Raw genomic sequence first — 19,589 nt, forward strand, 5'->3', positions numbered from 1 at the left:
TGCCGTAGCTGGGCTGTCATGGTACAATCAGCAAAGGAGGACAGAGCCTGGAGACGAAAGTACTTTTTTCCCCATTCAATTCCCTGCCACCAAGTTCGGCGATTGTCGGATTTTAAGGAGATTTGTCCTTCCTTCCCCTATAGGCGTGGGGACACAAGGAATGCAGGAGACGATGCGACGTTAGATTAGCAAGACGATCCACATGTTGCGCAATAACTGTCCGCTCTTGCCAGTGTCGGCTTACTTGGGGTTCGGTGGATTATTAGGCCCTACAGAGGGTACGTGGTAGAAAAACCATGAAATCCCACGTGTTCTGTCCGTATGGGGAAATGTCGGCTTACTTTGATGTGAGGTATTCGCTATAAATTAGCGCCATCTCGGCACCAATAAACATAAGCAGCGGGCCACTTGGCTCCCCTTGGCATCTTACATTGATATCACGTCGATAAGCTCACCGGGTGCTTGGCCGCCTATGCAGACGTCATGTTTCCCTATTGCATCCCCAAGTATTTAAGCATCGCCAATGGCTTCGTCCTGGGGTCGTTCCTGTCCTCGCCCATCCAGGGGCCCTACGACCAAACCGTTCTCGGTTCAATAGCCACCACCGACGCAATGACGTCCTCGCTGTGCAGCCCTTCCTCCTTCCCGTCCCTCTCCCTCGTGGGCGCCGAGATCCTGAGCATCACCGCCACGCCCGTGGCCGAGACCAGGAATGTCGTCTACGGCACGATCAGGACGCCCGTGGTCCCGATGCAGCTCGACTACTGCAACGTCACGGTCAGCTACACGCACCCCGGCTACGACGACCTCATCAACGTCGAGGCCTGGCTGCCCAGCCCGGAGGCGTGGAACGAGCGCATCTGGGCGACGGGCGGCGGCGGCTTCCGGGCGGGCCGCGACCCGCAGGGCAACTACGACAGCGCCATGGCCATGGCGCTGAGCGAGGGCTACGCGACCACGTCGACGGACGCGGGCACCGAGGCGGGGGCGGCGCCGACCTTTGGCGACTGGGGCCTCCTCTCGGCGGGGAACCTGGACGTGGTGCGGTACGGCAACTTTGCCGGGCGGTCGCTGGAGGAGCAGGCGCTGCTGGGCCGGCAGGCGGTGGCGGCGTACTACGGGCGCGCGCACAGGTTCTCGTACTTTGCCGGCTGCTCGCAGGGCGGCAGGCAGGGGCTGACGCTGGCGCAAAAGTACCCGCGCCTCTACGACGGCATCGTGGCCAGCGCGCCCGCCCTGTCCATCAACGCCATCGTCCCGCAGATCCACTGGCCGTACCAGTACATGGTCGAGACGGGCCGCGTGGCGCGCCCCTGCGAGGTCCAGGCCATCACCGAGGCGGCGGTCGCGGCCTGCGACGGGTTCGACGGCGTCGAGGACGGCATCGTGGCCGAGTACGAGCGCTGCGCCGCCGAGTTTGACCCCTTTTCCGTCGTGGGCCAGCCGGTGGACTGCGTCGACGGCGCGAGGACCGTGACGGACGCCTCGGCCGCCGTGGTCAACGCCACCTGGGACGGGGTGCGGTCCGCGCAGGGCAAGCGGCTCTGGGCTCCCGTCACTCCCGGCACCGACCTGGTCGGCAACGGGACGAGGCCCATATCGCCAGGCTTTGACATTGTGGCCACCGACTGTTCGAGCGGGACTTGCGCCGCCATGCAGTACCCGCTCGGGTCGGGCTTCTTCAAAAACTTCCTCGCGCTTGATGCCGATCTGGATCTGACCAAGCTGAGCAGGGACGAGTTTGACAGGCTGGTCAAGTTTGGGAGCTTGGACTTGACGCAGTGGCAGGCCAACAACCCGGACCTGACGGATTTCCAGCGTGCGGGCGGCAAGATCATTACCCCCCACGGCACTGTAAGCTGGCCTGCGACTACCTTTCTTGGCTTACATTGAGTGATTTCGGTACTAACAAACAATCGTCTACCACACAGGCCGACAGTCTCATCCCCATCGGCGGCATGGTCGACTACTACAAGCAGGTCGGGGCCGTCTCGCCCGACGTGCACGACTTTTACCGCTTCTTCGAGGTCCCCGGCCTGTCGCACTGCTACGGCGGCAAGGCGGGCGTTGCCGTGGAGCTGATGAAGCAGATCCGGTCTTGGGTCGAGGACGGGACCAAGCCTGACCAGTCCACTTACGAGGCGCTGACCAAGGACGGGAATGTCGAGGACAGGCTGCTGTGCCCGTATCCTCAAAAGGCAACATTTGACAAGGAGTGTGGCGACTCGGCCAAGGCGGCGTGCTGGGCCTGCGTTGGTCAGCTTGCTTGATTTTGCGATGGGTGTAGCGGGAGAAGGTGACGGTATTTTGTTTCGTCTTGCCGTATCCGTGGTTGAATAGCGGTTGGCAGCTGTTACAAAACTAACCTAGAGGCTAGAAAACTATAGACTTCTATCAAGAGATCAAACAAATAATACATTTCTCTAATTGGGCCTTTAGCTACCACCTCCGCTGTATCGTATCATTCACATGCCTCAAGAGTCTGCATATTCATCAAGTCAAACCATCTAAACTGTCATCAATCATGGTCGCAAATAAAACCGAGAGATTGGCAGGCCGCCACATTGGATGACCGGGCCACAGAACAAGAGAACGCTGCACGTTTGAGGCGTTGCAAATTGTCCGAGCGGAAGCGTAGGCTTGGGATGAACGTCAAGGTGAAAGGGTAGCATATTTTGCGTGGCCATTCACGTGGCAGACATCATAAAATCGTTAGTAGCAGCAGCGCACATCATGAGTTGAAGCATCACAGACAATATCACGGAGCGCTGAAATAGAAGAAAGCCTTTGGCATCTTTGGATACCAGAAATAATCGTCAATGTACCTGGACTATCCAACGATGCCTTCAAAGACCGTCTTTCTCTGACTAGCACATGCAGGCATCGGAAACATGCAACATGACGGTGACGTGTGCGTCAAGTACGCATGGACTTTCCATTTTGCCTGATGACATTTTTGTTCTATACTTCCACCCCGCGTCCTGTTGAGCCTGCGCACCGACAAAATCCCCTTTTCCCCCTTTTCTTCTCTTTTCTTCTTTCCTTTTCAAGATGTCCCACCTCTGACGTTGCAAAAAAACTTCTCCACAGCATCGCCACATGGCAACCCTGTCGAGAAAACCAGAGTTTGGTCAACATCTACAATTATCCAAGCAGGCTGTACTCAGTAAACAAGGCACCATAGGTCACAATGCTGCAGAGCCCCGTCACCGATACCCCTCATACATGTGCCACATGCGGGAAGCAGTACCAGCGCACCAGCCATCTTCGACGCCATGAACTCACACGTTAGTCCTTTTTCCCAGCCAGCCAAGCGGCCAAGCAGGGGCTACGTTGTCGCAGGCACCGTTTGTGAACTAACCGGGGGATAACCATGCAGATGCTGGAGATACAGGATTCAGGTGCCCCTTTTGTGACAAGGTGTTTGCTCGACGGTGTGTATACCTAAGCTCTTGGTGCAACAACAAACCCTTGTACAGCGCGCTGACCAAAGAATCACTGATGCTTCCCCCTCGATCAGAGATGTCTGCCGTAAACACTCACTCCACTGCCCTCTCAAGGGCACCAGCGCCGACCCTCCCCTGGCAAAGCGCGGCCAGAAGCCGAGGGCGTGCGACGCGTGCTTCCGCAGCCGGCTGGCCTGCGACAACGACCTGCCCTGCTCCAGGTGTCTGGGGCGGAGTATCCAGTGCAGCTACGCGCGGTTGAACGTGCCGCCGGCCAAGGACGGCAACGTCATCACGGGGCAGGCGACCATTCAGCGCTCCTCCGGCCCGGCAGCACAAGCGACGCCGCGGCGGAGGGCAGCCTTCCAGACCAAGAGCAGCAGCCCCGTGGTGACCATCGAGAACGGCAGCGTGACGGAGCAGCAGCACCACGCGCAGTACCAGCAGCTGCCGACGCCGCTGACGCTCGCGAGCCCCAGCCCCACGGCCACGCAGCGCGCAGACACGCCCAGGGAGCCCGACGGCGACGAGAAGATGGCGGCGGCGTCGTTCCTCCTCAGCCTGACCAACCCGCAGTCGGAGTCCATGGTCAAGGCGCTGATCAACGAGCCGGGCCGCGACGAGGCCTTTGACGACACCTCCATGACGGGCGGCGACGCGGGCGCCAGCAGCAGCAACGACGCCAGCAGCAACCTCATCCCGCCCGACGTCGACCTCGCCGCCGACGCCGCCCTGCTGACCGGCGCGAGCTTCTTCCCCTGGAGCATGGGCTCGCAGCCGATGGACCTGGGAGGAGGCTGCGGGTACGACTACAGCACGCCCGAGGCGGAGTCGCCGCCCGCCGCCGGCCGGGGAGCGTGCGACATGGCGCAGCAGGCGGCGTGCGCGGCCATGGTGGCGGCGCTGGAGGAGACGCACGCGCGGCTGGTGGTGGGCGGGCGGGTCGGCGGCGAGGAGGACGGGGCGTGCGAGGGCGGCGGCGGCGGCGTCTACACGGCCGGGCTGGCGGCCGAGGTGCTGGCGCCGGGCAACGTGCGCGCGTTTGTGGCGCGGTACTTTCGCAACGCGCACCTCGACTTCCCGCTGCTGCACCGCGCGTCCTTTGCCGTCGAGACCGCCGCCCCGGAGCTGCTGCTGGCCGTGCTGCTGTGCGGCTCGCTGTACATGCCCCCGACCGACAGCGCCCTCTCGGCGCGCAACCTGTTCGACCTGGCCGAGGAGCTGGCGTTTCGGCGGCTCGCGGTCGGGCTGGCGGCGGCGGAGCGGGCGGACGGCGGCGGCGGTGAGGGCCCCGTTTCCTGCCCGCCGCGGCTGTACGAGACGCTGCAGGCTGCGCTGATTGTGCACGCTCTGCAGAGCACCATGCGGAGCTCGACGGCGAGGAGGCGCAACAGGACCGTCCGGCTGCCTGCGCTGGTGTCTGCTGTTCGCGTGCTGGGGCTGGCCAAGACGAAGCACGCAGTGGCGGATTTGATGATGATGGCGCCCGAGGCGCGCTGGGCCCAGTTTGTGCAGGCCGAAACTCGCATCCGGTAAGTCTTGCCTTGGTGTCGCGTTGCCATACCAGCGACCGTGTGGATCAACCAACTAACTGCCGGCGCCGCCCGCGTTGATAAAGGATTTCAACTTGGACGCTCTTGTCCGACTGCCAACAGAGCGGCGTCTTCCACTGCCCACAGCTCATGACGACGCTCGAAATGACGGGCAGCCTTCCATGCCTGCCCGAGCTGTGGAACGCCGCAAGTCATTCGGAGCTCGACCAGGTTATTTGCGCCAGCGGCAGGGACTGCCTGGTCAGGGGCGCATCGATACGCGTGGCTGTGGAAACCCTGATGGCAGAAAACTGGGACGGACCCGAAGCGTTCCCCGTCAAGCCGCTGACGCTGCCAGACCTGCAGGTGCTAGTATTCTGTAAGCAGCCCTCCAAATTCAACTATAAACATTTTCCCCAAGCCTCCGCTGGCAGCCAACAATCTTTCCCCTGCAGGACCCCAAACTAACAAACCACTAAAACACAATACAGCGATCCACAGCAGCATGCGCAACGCGCGCTTCGCCTCGATCCTCCCCGCGGCGGCGCCCGTGGTGGCCCGCGCCATCGACCGCTGGCAGGAGCTGTGGGACCTGGCGGCGCGCGGGCTGACGGCCGAGGAGCTCAGCCGGCGCGGCCTGGTGCGGCACTCGGGCGAGCTGTGCTGGCTGGCCCGCGTGATGCTCGACGTGTCCATGTCCGAGGACGCCGAGAGGTCGTCGGCCTACCTGCAGGGCGTGGCCCACGACTCGCTGGAGGAGCTGCATGCTTTTCTGAGGGTCTATTGTTCGTTGGATGACTGACGGGGGCTTTTGTGGAGGTGAATGTAGTGTAGGAAGTTGATTGAAAAAGAAAAAAAAAAAAGGATGAAAGAAGTTGGAAAAGAGGAGCAAGGAGTGCACGGTGGGACTTCAAATTCTGGGTTGCATTCTTGGTGCTGTGATACAAGGTGGATTTGCTTTGTGTGGGGTCGTAAATGGCGAGTCGTATCCTATGATGCCTCCGTCGTCTAATTTGTCTGGTGCGCCCCAGACCTCTTGCCGTTGCAGCCATTCCGCCATGCCTAAATTACCTTTCAACGTCCTGTTTGCAAGATTATAGTACATTCATGCTCAGCTAATTGTATAATAAAGCTTCCCGATTTTTAAACATCAGTAATCGAGGATGCAGCATGTGGTTGCTTTTCGGAGGCCAGTCTTCTCTCCTGGAGGCTGGACGTACATGATGGCAGAATATGACATGATTCATACTTGGAAATGTGCTAGATCCCTTGGTCAAAGTCTTAATAATAGTTTTCAACATTCTGCCGGCAGGTACTCAAACTTCTATGTTGAGACTTGAAAGGTCTTTATTTGGAAAATACTACAGCCGGGAACAAAACCTATATTCAGTGGCAGGGTACGTCTTGCTCGTCAGTGCTCAACTCGCCAAGCAGCCAACCTTAATTAGAAACCAGGCAGGCTATTAATACACCGCTATAGTAGTCATGCGTCAAGATGTTTGATCCTCGCCCACCCAGCCCCAAGGTCGTCACGATTCTGGGGTAATGATTTTCGCACATCGTCCTAAATGGACAAAAATACTGGTGGCTTGCATGAGTCCAAAATGGCTTTCTTGATTTACGAAAAAAGCTACTCCGACCAGCATTTCCGCTGTAATATGCCGTCATGACTACATAAATTTAGGCAATTTCCCGTCCATTTCGATCTTCTTCTTGCCTCGTCCTCATCCAACAGTCGGCACTTGGGATTTGGTTGCAAAACCTCACACTCGTTTTCATCACATTATTTTAAATCACACTCGCTATACTGCAATTAAATCGTTTTGCAATCATTCTTTCGGCGCACCCCGACTATAACATCCCATAATACTAGTGCAATTAGCTCCAGTCCCATTAGGTATGTAACAGCCCGACTGGGTTGTGTCCACTTACAAGGCCTGGCCGTCCCGTGCAATATGACTTACCCATCAGCACGTTTCTTTCCCGAAAGTCCTCTAGAAAATTCGTCGCCATGCAGCTCTCTTCAGCCCTCGCTGCCGTCGCCGCGCTTGCTCTTTTCCCCGAAGCCACCGTCGCGGCTGGTGCCAAATGCCGGGTCGACCTCAAGCACGGACAGGCGGTCGTCAGCTCCTTCGAGGTGCTGGCAGGCTCGAGGAAAACCGTCAAAGAGGAAGGATTCAGCTGGACTTGCTCGACAGAAAGGGACACCTGTAACGCTGTGAATTGCATTCTGCCAAAAGGTTTAACAGCGGTGGGCGTGCAGATCAGCAGTGGCAAGCCCAAGGACAGGGCCGCCGAAGAGTCTGCTGCTCGCCAGGCAGCTGCTCCGAAGGTGGTTGCGTGAGTCATGTTCAGCTACCTGGTAACGTTGAATGAACAACCCTTTGTCTGTTGAAGGCGCTTGTGACGGGCCTTGTTCCACGAAACAAGATGTGATTGCAATTGGCAAGGCGAGCCATACTGGCGCAAAAAACGACGCAAGTTTGGCAATAGTCTTTGGCTACTCGAAAATGTGTACTCTGGTCGAAAGTGGCCACGAATCTTTAAGACTGGAGGTCATCTTGGCATCTTGTGGGGAGCGAGTGGTTAATAATCGTTAATCGGGGAGCTGGTTTCAGACTTTCAGTTTGGAAATACAGGGCTCGTAAAGCCTAGCGGGCATTCCATCAGGTGGACATGAGGCAACGAGTAGTCATGGCTCGTTTGGAGGGACTGTATCAAATAAATCCCGGGTACTCCAAATATGCATCTCAAAGACAGCCTCAACGCGGGTTGGAAAGTGGCAGATGTGTTTTCTAGTAGTCTAAACGTGTCTAGTCATCATTATATATAACATTATATAGGGTATCAATGATATCGAATCTAGAATCCAGCCCCAGCCTATAGAGGTGTGTAAGGCTTGATGGGCCCCACATGGGCCCGCGAGGGTGTTTTGAAATTCGTCGAGTAGTTGATGATCCTCCTGGGCATCTGTGTCGTGGGAATCTGTCTAGGTGCCTGACCGTTCCCTGCAGCCTGCTGCGTCTCTTGGGCCGTCGAGGCCGTCGTCATGACCGAGTCCGGTGTTTCCGGTCTGTCCAAGTCGTCAAGCTTTTCTTGAATCCCTTCCTCCACGCTTGGCGTAGCTGCTGCTTTGTGTTGCCTGATGAAAGAAAACGCCAAGGTTAGTTTCAAGTTCCCCCCAATCTAGTTCTAGTAAACTCTGGAATTAGACCTTTGGGCAAAACTTACTCCTCCCGCTTCAGGTACAAATTCAGAACGTAAGCAGCAACGATCAGCGCCAACGCACAGCCGAGGCAAAACGCATAACCCTTGGGGAACCTCGGGCCCTCGACCGTCGGAAAGGTCAACAGCGGCGTGCCGGCGACGGTCAGCTGCGAAATGATGGTGACCATGATGAGCGTAAACGACCGCTCCGAAGGCGAATCGCGCAGCAGCGAGTTGACCCATCCACCCAACACCCCCGAAATTGAACTGGACCAAAACATGGTCGAAAATGCATACCACAATGCCCCCTCGGGCACGTCCCAGATGGTAAGGATCACAAGCCCGGACGCGTTGAAAAGCGACGCGGCAATGATGGTCCACATGGGGCCCAAGAAAAGATCTGAAGCAAAACTGGCGATCAGCGTATATGCGATACCCAGCGCCGGTGCGATCGAGCCCAGTTGGTTGATCTCGGTGGCGTTGAACCGGTTCAAGCTCTTGATCCACAGCAGATAGCCACCGATGCTCTTGTGGATGCCCGCGTTCCAAAAGAGCAGATTCACCAGGACGACGGTCCAGAACCGCACGTTCTTGGGGCTGAGGATCTTGGGCAGGATCGCGAGCTTGAACTTGCCGGCGACGACGTGGCCGTCCCGCTCGAGCCGCTTTTTCCCCGTGTCGATGTCGTCCTCGGCCAGGATCCACCGGTTCGGCTGGGCGACGGTGCCGGGGAGCAGGAAAAAGCCCATGATGGCGACGGGGAAGGTGACGATGCCGCAGATGATGTAGATCCAGCGCCAGGCCGCGATGCCGGCGAAGCCCTGCAGGTGCTGCGTGACGCCGGCCGCGATCAGGCCGGCCGACATGTTGCCGACGTTAACTCCGATCGATGACAGGCCGCCTCGACGGGCGAGCTCGCTGCCGCGGTACCACGAGCCTGAAGTATTTTGTCAGAATGTTTGGTTCGTGGAGGGACATGGACTGGAATGCAACATTTAGCCGAGTCCAAACTTACCAAGAACATAACTCATTGCAGGATAGAAAGCGCCCTCGAAAAAGCCAATGCAGAAGCGATAGGCAGCCAGCTCGCCAAAGCTATCGGCCCGGCACTGGCACATGGTGAACAGGGCGCGGAAGACGTCCATCATGGGGATGGACCACTGCATCGGGAGGGAGGTGAAGAGATAGATGAAAGGAATCATGCCCAGCACGGCGCCGAGGGTGTAGATGGTCTGCAGCTGGACGAGCTCGTTGCCAAAGAAGCGCTGGTCCTCCTTCATGCCGGCGACGTAGGCGTTGCTGAGGTTGACGCCGTCGATGGCCTTGACGGCGTAGGCCAGGAACACGTACGGGATCAGGATGACGTCGAGCTTGGCGATGAACTTGCGCTCCCTGGGCGTGTCGTCCTCCGAGTACCACCGCAGCTTCGACTTGGGCTTGTGCGCCGCCGCGCCCGTCTTGTCGGACCTGTCCGACTGCTTGGTGCCTACAGAAGACATGCTCGCTCGGCGGGATGGCATCCTTTTTGTATGCCCCTGGGAATGCAGCAAGATGATGTGATGTCGAGAGCAAAAGACGCAATCCGGAATCATGGGGTTCCGGAAGCTGCGTTTAGATATAGCTGGCAGCAGCAACGCCGGGAAAGCAGAGTAAACAAAGCAAACCCCCCCGTCTGCGGATGTGCTGCCGGGATGGCGGCAGGCTCAAGGGGGGTGTGCATAACAGTGAAAAAGCCAAATCGGGCCTCTAGCCTTCAGGGTGGGGGCTGGGAAGCGCAAGCAAAACTTCCATGGGAGGCATTGTGTTGGTCGTGGCAGGCTTTGTCGGTTTGATAACTCTGCAGTTTGGCCATAATTGGAACTTTCTGGTTTCTTGGAGTCTTGCGGTTGTGGGGATGGGATGACAATTGGATCCCAGGGAGCATGGAAAACAAAGGACGACCACGAGAAAGCCAAGGGGGGAAATGGACATGGCATTTGCTTGCCTGCACAAGCGGGCTTCAGGTTACATCAAATCGTCGCTAAATTAGGGTACAATGCAAGGTGAAGAAGATTCGATTGGGGGCAGCTCAAACTCAGTCACATTTTTTGGGTTTCCAGAAGGCATGGAAGAAATCGTCTCATCGAGCGCCCAACCCAGTGGTCGCTCAGTGGTCGCCCAGGCCTGGGGTTTGGCTTACCCCTTTATCGAAGCCCCCAGTTAGGCAGTAACGGAACATACAAGGAGGCTAAAAATCGGAAGGTTTAGTGTAGGGCTGAGGTTCGGCAGTTGGTGATCGTCGGTGGCTCTGCAGAATACCAAGTAATCTTGGCCACGAAAACAGCTGAAAAAGGTACCTAACCACATGATTGCAGACTTTTGAAACAGCTTCCACCCCTGACGTATCCAACAGCCAAACATTGGCAGCCCACACCGCTAATAACCTAAGCACAGTCCAGGCCTATTTCACTGTGGGATCCACACTCGCGCCACAAACAACTGGAAATGGATCAGACTCGCAGTTTTTATTCTTCACTTTTAATCTTGTCTCTTTTCCTTTTTGCAGAACCAATGATTTTACTTGCTGCAGTAGCCATTCGCAATTGGCGCTGCTGTCGAAAAAGACACAAAAAGCCCTCTCACATTGTTACTGCTCCTGTCATACACAGTACATGACATTATTCGCGTGAGGTTAACATGATTTTCTTATTAATACGTATAAATATTATGCATTCATGTGGCTTGCATGTTGCACATGTGGCTCGCACACAACACATTTATGTTGTGGGGGTTTGACGTCTGAACAAAAATATCTAGGCAAAAAATAGCACCTGGCTTGCATCAGGATTGGCCGCTACCAAGACCGACTTGTTTGAGAAAGTCTAAAAGGCCCCTCCTGCAATCCCTGCGCTTGGCTACCAGCGCATGACCCATGATGGGGAACACGTTCATTACCAATACGTAAGATTTATAGGCATAAATATGTCAAGTTCCCCGGCAGTCTCTCTTAAGACATGGGCACCGACGGTTCGCCTGAACAGCAACAAACAATGATCGCGCGGGATCGACGTCGGGACTCTTTTATGTTTCCTAGCATATGTTTACAAAGTCAGACCAGAAATGGCAGAGGGAATCCGAAACATTGGTTCCATCAGGTAGTGCCCTGGATGAGGGCAAGTCTTGGAGACTGCAGATGGAAAAAAACGTGCCAATCTTGGCGACAATCCTCACTTATTGGCATGAATTCGGCAACCACTTGTGTTAACACACATGCTAAGCAACCCGAAAAAAGCCGTTCGTCTCAATTGCACATTGTTAGAGCTAAGCTGCGTAGTTGCCTGTATTTGTTTTGTTTCTCAACTATTTTTTTGTAAAGCATGAGAAGAACTGCTTGAATCGTTTATCTCCTACAAAAGCCGTCGCAGCTCCTGGAGAAAATAAACACATGGAGTCGTGAGCATCTCGATGAGTACAAGCAACCATGCACGGGCCAGGCACTTGCGTGAGGCGTTCCCAACTCTTGTTGCCAATTCCTATGCTTCCGTCGTGCGGTTCAATGGAGAATCGCTGCCAACTGATTCTTCTTTGCTTGAAGCCTCGTGATCTCCTAAACCGCAGTGGCATGTTAACAGACCTGAGATTTGGTGTTGGCAGGGCTGTTTTGCTGGGGACTCAGCTTCTCAAAGGGGTCACGAATGAAGAAACGAATGGTGGTTACTTCACGAGTTTGGCCGATGCGGAAGGACTCGAACGAGGGCTTGATACTCCAAGGTTGGGTTCCTGGTGGTGAGTAGGCCTTGCATCAGTCCTGGAAAGAAATCACTGATGTCTTCTCTGTCCCGATAGCAGTACTGACCAATGGGCTCAATCAAATAGGCCCGCGATGCGACCGTAAGAGTCAATCTGAGACGGACGTCGAGTGGTAAGTGATACAGATGCCAAAGACTTGGGCACAGGACTATCATATCATACTTAGACAACTGCACCACAAGAGAGCGTCAAGAATATGACGCGGGCGTTTGCGTCATTCTTGAACATTGTCGACGACTCTCTTTCTTTCCTTTTGTTTCACGCTGCCATCAAATCGCAAGGTGGAAATCCCTGCTTGATTGAGCCCTTTTTCCACAACATCGAGTGTCATCCTCCATGTCAGCTGGAGATGCGATTCCTACCGTTTCAACAGATCAGCTTGCCTTCGTCGAGAACAATCCTTGCCCATCGAACACCAAACAGGACAGACTTGGTGTTTGTCTTGAGTCCTGTCGCCCACTCGGCAGAGACGGTGTCATATGTGGTGAGAACAATTGTCGCACCCTCGAGGCTACTTGGATTGGCTAGTCGTGTACCAGCGTAGTGTCTGTGGCAACGTAGTTTTCCCTCGAATGCTTGTTTTGCCACGTGGGCTGTTAGGATCCAGGTGGCACATGGCATGAATAACCACTGATGAATACGATGAGAGTCCATTAACAGCCGGGTCATAGTCAGAGTTGATGCTGCCTTGAACTTCAGAGTCTGGTACTGACCATAAAACAATATCCAATGCAACGCCTACAAGCTTTTGGAGGTTGCTTCAGCCATATCAACACCACAATGAACGATATGCGAGGCATTGGGAGCAGAACTGCCTCGAAAACGGACGGCATGTTTTGCTATCCTCGTCTAGTTCTTGACTTTATCACATCCAGCCTCTGTTACTCGCTAGAGGAAGTGAAGGAGTCTATAGCCGAGCTCCCGCAGGGCTTATTTGATTTTGTGAGCTGATACCCACTGCTCGAAAGCACTTATTCATGAACTTGCTGATCTGTGACATGCCTTTAGCTACCGAAAGCTCTTCGTACAGATGATTTGTCTGTCGGTCAGTACTTGGCAAAGCTGGCTTGTGTCGGCGTGGGCCTTGAGGTGCTATCTTGAGTATCGTACAATCGAGGCACATGACAGCGGAGGTGGTAAATAACACCATCAAACTGGTGGAAAAGATGAATGCAGTTTACGACAGCACGTAGAATCATAGCATGGTTGACAAGACCTCGGAAGATGTGCGGCAGACTATCGACAGCCTTGCGCCTTATCCGCGTCTTTTGCGTGGGATATGGGAAGCCCTTGGCATCAAAACTGGTGAAGAGAAAGATGTACAGTCTCGAAAGCAACGAAAAGGATCGCTCACAACGCTACTGGAAGACTATCAGGTTCGTTTGTTTTTCTTCCACATCGGAAAGAGCAAATCACTCTCTTGCTTACAATATCATAGACCGCCGTCCTCCATGTGATTGATCAATCAGGAGGCCATCTACGGAGTTTCCGCCAAGGATCTCAAGCAGTCCAAGGGGCAGTTCAGCTCATCAGTATTCACCTGTGGCTTCCGTTCCTGCCGTCAAGGTTTTGGCAGCTCCAGGCTCCCGGATGCCAACACCCTGTATCAAGTTCAAAGAGGGCACTCCGAGTTCACATGACGGATAATCATGTCGACTCTTCACAACCACGGTGCAAAATTCGGAGGAGCGTTCAAAAGGTGGCGTGTTACCACTGCGGTAAATCGGTGAGAGCCTGAGGTCAGTCATGCCTTCGAGAGCTTCGATACCGTTCGTCCAGTAAATAAAGTCATTCTTCACAGGGGCTTAGCGGAGGAGCTATATCCTGGGGAGAGCACTGAAGAGACAGAACAAGATCAAAAATGGTGGCAAGTGCCGCTGCTGTACAATCGGCGTCAGGCTGATGTCAACCCCTCCCTTCGAAAACTCCTATCCCGTGCTTCCTTCCATGACCGGCCTCATGAGAGATGTGCGACATTCTGAGCAATTCACATTATAAAAGCAATTACATACTACGAATCTTCTGCGGAAGCACTTGAGGCCGGCGAGGCTTTGGGATCACAACCAATTCAGCAGACAGGAAAGGCAACGCGGGCTTCATATCCATGACCGTCGCAATGCCATCTCAGACACTAGTGTCAGTGGGTCACCAACAACAAAAAGTGCGAGCTGGTATTTGAGTGCAATCCTTTTAGCAATGTAACCAATGAGGTCTGTCCATTTTGAAAACCAGGTTCCTGTCTATAAGTCAAATGTCAACTACCCAGACACAAATCACTGATCGCGTTTCAGGCCATGGGCAAAACGAGCTTGATGATCGATTTCAGAATCGAGGTCATAACTTTTGTGGATGACAGCCGTTTCTCAGCCGGGGATGTGGTTTAGTGGTATAATGCTTCCTTAGCAGCATCAGCGACTCGAGCTGATGTTCGCATTCATGGAAGAGGTCCCGAGTTCGATTCTTGGCGTCTCCAGCTTTTTGGGCAACCCTTCTTACTCATTTTTTTTTCTTTCATTATCATCCAGGAATCTAATCTAGGTTTTGTCACCTACTCCGATATGTAAGTTCCTTTCATTGGTACATTTTGCTTTGGTAAGCCTGTGGACGGCTGTCACGTGCAGATTTGATAGTGCGGGGACAAAGGCGTGAGTCGAGGAGCCGCCTGAGCATGCGACCCGACACGTTGAGCCGTCTGGGAAAAGTAAGGAGTTAGTCGAGAAACTCCTCAGGCAGGAACGCTAGGTTTACCAAATCAGAAGGCGTAACCTCCATAATACCAGGGTAATAATCCCTGGCCGCTTTGATGTTATTTAAAATACGAAAGTAATTAGCCCTGTTTTTCAGGGCGGGCCGAAACATTTGCGTTCCTCAGTTTTTAAATGTTCGGCAGTGGCTATAAAGTCCACCAAACCCAGGGTTGACTTTTTGATCTCGTTTGGCAGCGCTTTGCCGGCATTTGATTAACCAAATCAAACCGATGAAAAATCAGTGTCTAGGTCAAATGCTATTGCTATAATGCTGTCGTGGACTATTATACGCTATTATAACGCCCTGTATTTTGTTGGTTAGCGTGTGCCTAACCTGTACCCGTCCCCGGCTGTGACAATGGCCAGCTGGTTTTTCGATACCTGTTCGATATTTGTGGGGTTTTGTTATTTAACTTTTTATTTCAATATTAAAATATATGATAATTTAATTATATAACCTTTTACCTGTACGGTGCGCGTGTAATGCGTATATTATATCGATTTGCTTGTTAACGGCGAAAATCGACAAAATGTCCTCAAATTAAAAAGAGCGCGATTTTTTCCGCCGATTTAATTGGTCGAAAAGCCGTGTGGCTGGTAAGGTAGATGGAGCGCTCGGTCCAGGGGATTCTAGTCTGAACTCTGAAACTACCTACTGCCTGAGCTGTTAATGCCCAGGCCAAAAAACATGGCAGCGTCGCACCAAAATGTTCATTTAGGCTTCCATTGTCGTAGGGCTACGATTTCATTATTTCACGCGAGACATCATAAGATGCAAAGCGTGCAAGTGTCAGACAGGTATAAATGCGGGGACGAAGAGGGAGAGGCAAGATTGTGTGGTACACAGAATATAGCATGCAAACGCCATATAACCAAGACACCCCGACACCTTGGCGAGCGAGCCGTTCAGGCGTACGAGCGGGCTCTCTCCAGTCTTCCCCCTATTGATATATCGGCCAAATCCTGGCTGGCTTTGACGGTCAAGTTCTGCAGCGCTGCTCACTATAGTCACCCGGCGATGTGACCGTGGGAGGGAGCTCATCGCGTCTTTCGGCTTCGAGGGCCAGGTGTGGCGGTCGAGGCTTTTGGGAAAAGTGGAAACTAGTCGGCATTCGCAGAGGAGAGGTAGGCAGGTCGCCATATTTCAAAGGGGTATGGGTTTGCAACCGAAAGCGTCATCGTTTTGGTTTTGGGCAGGTGGAAGTTGCCAGATAGCCCAACTAATTCAAAAGTCTAACATACTTTGCATCGGAATATTTTTTTTCGCCTTGCTGGATCTAGATTAACTTCTTTTATCAATGCAATGCGACTTTATTTGGAAGGTTGTTATAAGGCCAGATATGTATGTGCGAGGGGGTAAGCTATCTATGCGTCTGCGCAAATAACGCTGTCGTGGGAAATTACGAACTCTTGGGCGAGAATCTTACTCCGCTCAAAGACATGGCATCCTGCCAACGCAGGGCTTGTAGCTAATAAAGCAGTTGATACTCTAAGACGCAAAGACCGAATTCTTTTGCACCGCGTTATAAATGATAAACGGTTAAAGTACGAATAATTATAACAGGCTATAAATATATACGCAGCAATTATAATACCATGGTTTAATTTGGTAAAGCAACCGCTACCTATATAATAATAAAAATATTAATTATTGTAAATGGACGTTCGTAACTCCTGAAGTCCTAGAGCTACAATTGTCCATTCAAATTAATAGTTTTGCTAACCCGCCTTTGCTAACGATTTGCTTATAATTCAAAATTCTGTTCCTGTTCCAACTTTTATATGTAAAATTTATCCCCATGCAAACATTTTCGCCATTGTCTTTTATTGCCTTTGCTGGACTGCTGGGTTTGCCAATGCACATTTTCAAACTCTTTTATATACCCGAAATACCGGGGACTATACGCCCCTAAATAAATATATAACAACAAATCCTGGCATTTTATTACGTGGGGTGGAGCTAGTTACGGTTGGCAGTCGCCCGGGCACACCACTCCGTAACATGCAACTCGCTGACCTTTGGCTCGCAACTCCAGCATTCATAAAGTAATAAATACTTCAATAACTAACCCCCACGTCGGCCCTATATAAATTATAAATTATACATAAAGTACAAGTGGATGTTTAATATGCATAATAATATATGTAAACAAAATGTTAACTATTTATACTAACGTGGTTCATCAGGACCCCGGACATATCAGGACCCCGGACATTTTTCAACCCAGTTTCATCCTTTATTTTCCACACGTGTTCTTTCCCCCAACAGTAATGGAATCATCAAATTGCGAAGCGCGAATCATTCTTGCTCTAAATGAGCTCCGATCAAGCAAAAAGAAAAGCATACGAAAGGTTGCATTAATATATAATGTCCCAAAATCGACACTACACGACAGAATAAACGGCATCGCTTCTTTGGCCAATCGTCGGCCAGGCAACCAAAAGCTAACGGAAAGGGAAGAGGAAGTAATTGTCCAGTATATACTGGACCTGGATTCCCGAGGGTTTCCAGCCCAGATCGCTGATGTGGCCGCAATGGCCGATCATCTTCTCGCTGCGCGGGACGCGCGACCGGTCGGCAAGCAATGGGCTTATCGCTTCGTACAACGACGCACAGAATTAAAAACGCGTTTTTCTCGCGCTTACGATTTCCAAAGAGCTCTTTGCGAAGATCCTGACGCGTTAAACGCGTGGTTTCAATTGGTGGCCAATATGAGGGCCAAATATGGCATCCAAGACTGCGACATGTACAACTTCGACGAAACCGGCTTTATGATGGGCCAGATTTGCGCTGGAATGGTCGTAACTGGGTCCGAAAGACGCGGAAGAAGGAAAAAAGTACAGCCTGGCAATCGAGAATGGGCGACTGCAATTTGTTGCATCAGTGGCGACGGTTACGATATACCCCCGTATATCATCGTCAAAGGCTTTTACCATTTGTCCAATTGGTATACAGAAGGCGGTCTTCCGGACACGTGGCGCCTCAAACCCACCGTTAATGGATGGACCGACAACGAGACTGGCCTCGACTGGGTTCAGCATTTCGACAACCATACAAAATCGCGGACAAAAGGCGTATATCGGATGTTAGTGCTCGATGGGCACGGCAGTTATCGATCCCCTGAATTCGAGGGCTATTGCAAAGATCACAATATTATTCCACTTTACCTGCCTGCTCATTCATCTCATTTAACCCAGCCACTTGATGTCGGAGTGTTTAACGTCCTTAAGCGGGCGTACGGTCAAAAAATTAACGACTTTATCCGGGCCCACATCACTAACATCAGCAAAGTCGACTTCTTTTTGGCTTTTGCAGCGGCTTACAAAAAGTCAATGACAAAAGAAAATATGGCCGGGGGTTTTCGAGGGGCGGGAATTATCCCCCATAGCCCGGAAATGGTCATATCTAAGCTGGATGTTAGGCTACGGACGCCGTCACCTAAAGAGCTTGATTTTTCCAGCACCGAAACCTGGGTCTCTCAAACACCGCACAACCCGACAGAAGCCGTTAATCAATCTACCCTTGTTAAAAGTCGAATCAACTGTCATCAGGGAAGCTCGCCAACGCCTATTTTTAATGCTGTAAAGCAGCTAGCAAAAGGGTTGGAGTCGATTGCTCATCGAACCACACTTTTGGAAGCGGAGAACCACAGCCTTCGGAAGGCCAACGAAGCGCTTAGCAAGCGGCGCAGGGCTCAAAAAACACGTATCCGCGAAGGAGGGTCATTTACCATACAAGAGGGTCAGAATTTGCTTCAATCAAATGGTGCCGATGGTCTAATATACGAAAAGAAAGATGAAAATGGGGAGGGGAGTAGTGCGCAGCCGGCGACTAAACGACGTTGCGGCAACTGCGGTAAACCTGGACATAATGCACGCACCTGTCAGGAGGATGCAGAAATGTCTGATGTACATATATCCGATTGCATTGAGGTAAATTGAACAACGCTGGCGTTGCAATTGAAATTGGAAGTAGTATTGTGCAGGAAAAGTGTCCGGGGTCCTGATATGTCCGGGGTCCTGATGAACCACGTTATTTCTTGGTTTTAATTTACAATGTGCAACGTTTACTGTACTTGGTGGATTGACAAACAGTTAAATTAATAAAGGCCCACGTTTATATATACGGCGACAAGGGGTGGTATTTTTCGCCCGTCGTTATAATAACTTACCAATTTCAAAACTTACCTTCAAAATTCCTTCCCCATTATTATAATTCTTGCAACAAGTCTACTTTATAGCTTGGCGATTTTGTCCAGTTACGATTATTTTGTTTTACCATTGATATTCTCTCTTAACAATCCAAATACCATGCATTCGTTTAATATTCTCCAAATCATGGCCTTTTTCGCTGCCTGTACCACCGCTATCCCCTCCCGTTACGACCCCGCCGCTGTCCAACGCGCCTATGAAGGCCTTCTCAACGACCTTTCGCGTGTACCAAATCAAGTACAATGCAAAAAATGCAACAGGGTGTTTTCGGAGGATATATACCAGCATCAAAGGCCAGGGAAAAAATGTGCAGGTGCGGGTTATATTACTCAAGATTGTGCAGCGGAAAGTGAATCCTTTCGCGCTACCAACCCCAGAGCGTGGCAGGAGGTTGAGGATTACAAAAATGGAAAAATTACAAAATTTTGGTAAATAAGATAAGGGTCTGGCCCCTGTGTTACGACCAGACAGTTGGGCCGGTACCAGGGAGGCCAGGTGGGGTCACACCCCTCCTAACGACACCCGCCCAAAGAAATCACCGACCGGCAAAAAGAGGATTATATAAAAAAGAATTACGTAACCTTACGTAATTGCCAAAAAAATAATTTCAGTAATTATTGAGGGATTATAACAAATTAAGGGAAATAATTTCTGCG

The 19,589-nt window shown here is 52.3% G+C and overlaps 7 protein-coding genes and 1 non-coding gene across 8 annotated transcripts; 6 read left to right on the forward strand and 2 right to left on the reverse strand.

The window, feature by feature from the left end:
- Positions 1–425: 425 nt before the first annotated feature.
- MGG_09677 (uncharacterized protein) lies at positions 426–2,303 on the forward strand. The gene is made up of 2 exons (XM_003721362.1): positions 426–1,854; positions 1,932–2,303. The coding sequence occupies exons 1-2, from the start codon at positions 484–486 to the stop codon at positions 2,268–2,270; spliced, it is 1,710 nt and encodes a 569-aa protein (XP_003721410.1). The 5' UTR covers positions 426–483; the 3' UTR covers positions 2,271–2,303.
- A 972-nt stretch (positions 2,304–3,275) lies between these two features.
- Positions 3,276–5,780, forward strand: MGG_09676 (uncharacterized protein; the record flags this gene model as incomplete). Its single annotated transcript, XM_003721363.1, has 4 exons — positions 3,276–3,287; positions 3,480–4,978; positions 5,065–5,357; positions 5,470–5,780. The coding sequence occupies 4 exons, from the start codon at positions 3,276–3,278 to the stop codon at positions 5,778–5,780; spliced, it is 2,115 nt and encodes a 704-aa protein (XP_003721411.1).
- A 1,209-nt stretch (positions 5,781–6,989) lies between these two features.
- MGG_09675 (uncharacterized protein) lies at positions 6,990–7,568 on the forward strand (the record flags this gene model as incomplete). The annotated part of the gene is made up of 2 exons (XM_003721364.1): positions 6,990–7,318; positions 7,472–7,568. The coding sequence occupies 2 exons, from the start codon at positions 6,990–6,992 to the stop codon at positions 7,566–7,568; spliced, it is 426 nt and encodes a 141-aa protein (XP_003721412.1).
- Positions 7,569–7,858: 290 nt separating this feature from the next.
- MGG_09674 (vitamin H transporter) lies at positions 7,859–9,684 on the reverse strand (the record flags this gene model as incomplete). The annotated part of the gene is made up of 3 exons (XM_003721365.1): positions 7,859–8,120; positions 8,210–9,122; positions 9,201–9,684. 3 exons carry the CDS (start codon positions 9,682–9,684, stop codon positions 7,859–7,861), a joined length of 1,659 nt encoding a protein of 552 aa, XP_003721413.1.
- A 3,070-nt stretch (positions 9,685–12,754) lies between these two features.
- MGG_18066 (uncharacterized protein) lies at positions 12,755–13,614 on the forward strand (the record flags this gene model as incomplete). The annotated part of the gene is made up of 3 exons (XM_003721366.1): positions 12,755–12,916; positions 13,168–13,350; positions 13,444–13,614. 3 exons carry the CDS (start codon positions 12,755–12,757, stop codon positions 13,612–13,614), a joined length of 516 nt encoding a protein of 171 aa, XP_003721414.1.
- A 148-nt stretch (positions 13,615–13,762) lies between these two features.
- Positions 13,763–14,074, reverse strand: MGG_18067 (uncharacterized protein; the record flags this gene model as incomplete). Its single annotated transcript, XM_003721367.1, has 2 exons — positions 13,763–13,854; positions 13,987–14,074. 2 exons carry the CDS (start codon positions 14,072–14,074, stop codon positions 13,763–13,765), a joined length of 180 nt encoding a protein of 59 aa, XP_003721415.1.
- A 269-nt stretch (positions 14,075–14,343) lies between these two features.
- On the forward strand, positions 14,344–14,447 carry MGG_20316. Its single transcript has one exon. It is a non-coding gene; the product is annotated as a tRNA-Ala (tRNA).
- A 4,612-nt stretch (positions 14,448–19,059) lies between these two features.
- MGG_18068 (uncharacterized protein) lies at positions 19,060–19,365 on the forward strand (the record flags this gene model as incomplete). The annotated part of the gene is made up of 1 exon (XM_003721368.1): positions 19,060–19,365. One exon carries the CDS (start codon positions 19,060–19,062, stop codon positions 19,363–19,365), a length of 306 nt encoding a protein of 101 aa, XP_003721416.1.
- Between the last annotated feature and the right edge of the window lie 224 nt (positions 19,366–19,589).

This window comes from Pyricularia oryzae, chromosome 7 (assembly GCF_000002495.2).
Source record: "Pyricularia oryzae 70-15 chromosome 7, whole genome shotgun sequence".
Lineage (NCBI taxonomy): Eukaryota > Fungi > Ascomycota > Sordariomycetes > Magnaporthales > Pyriculariaceae > Pyricularia > Pyricularia oryzae.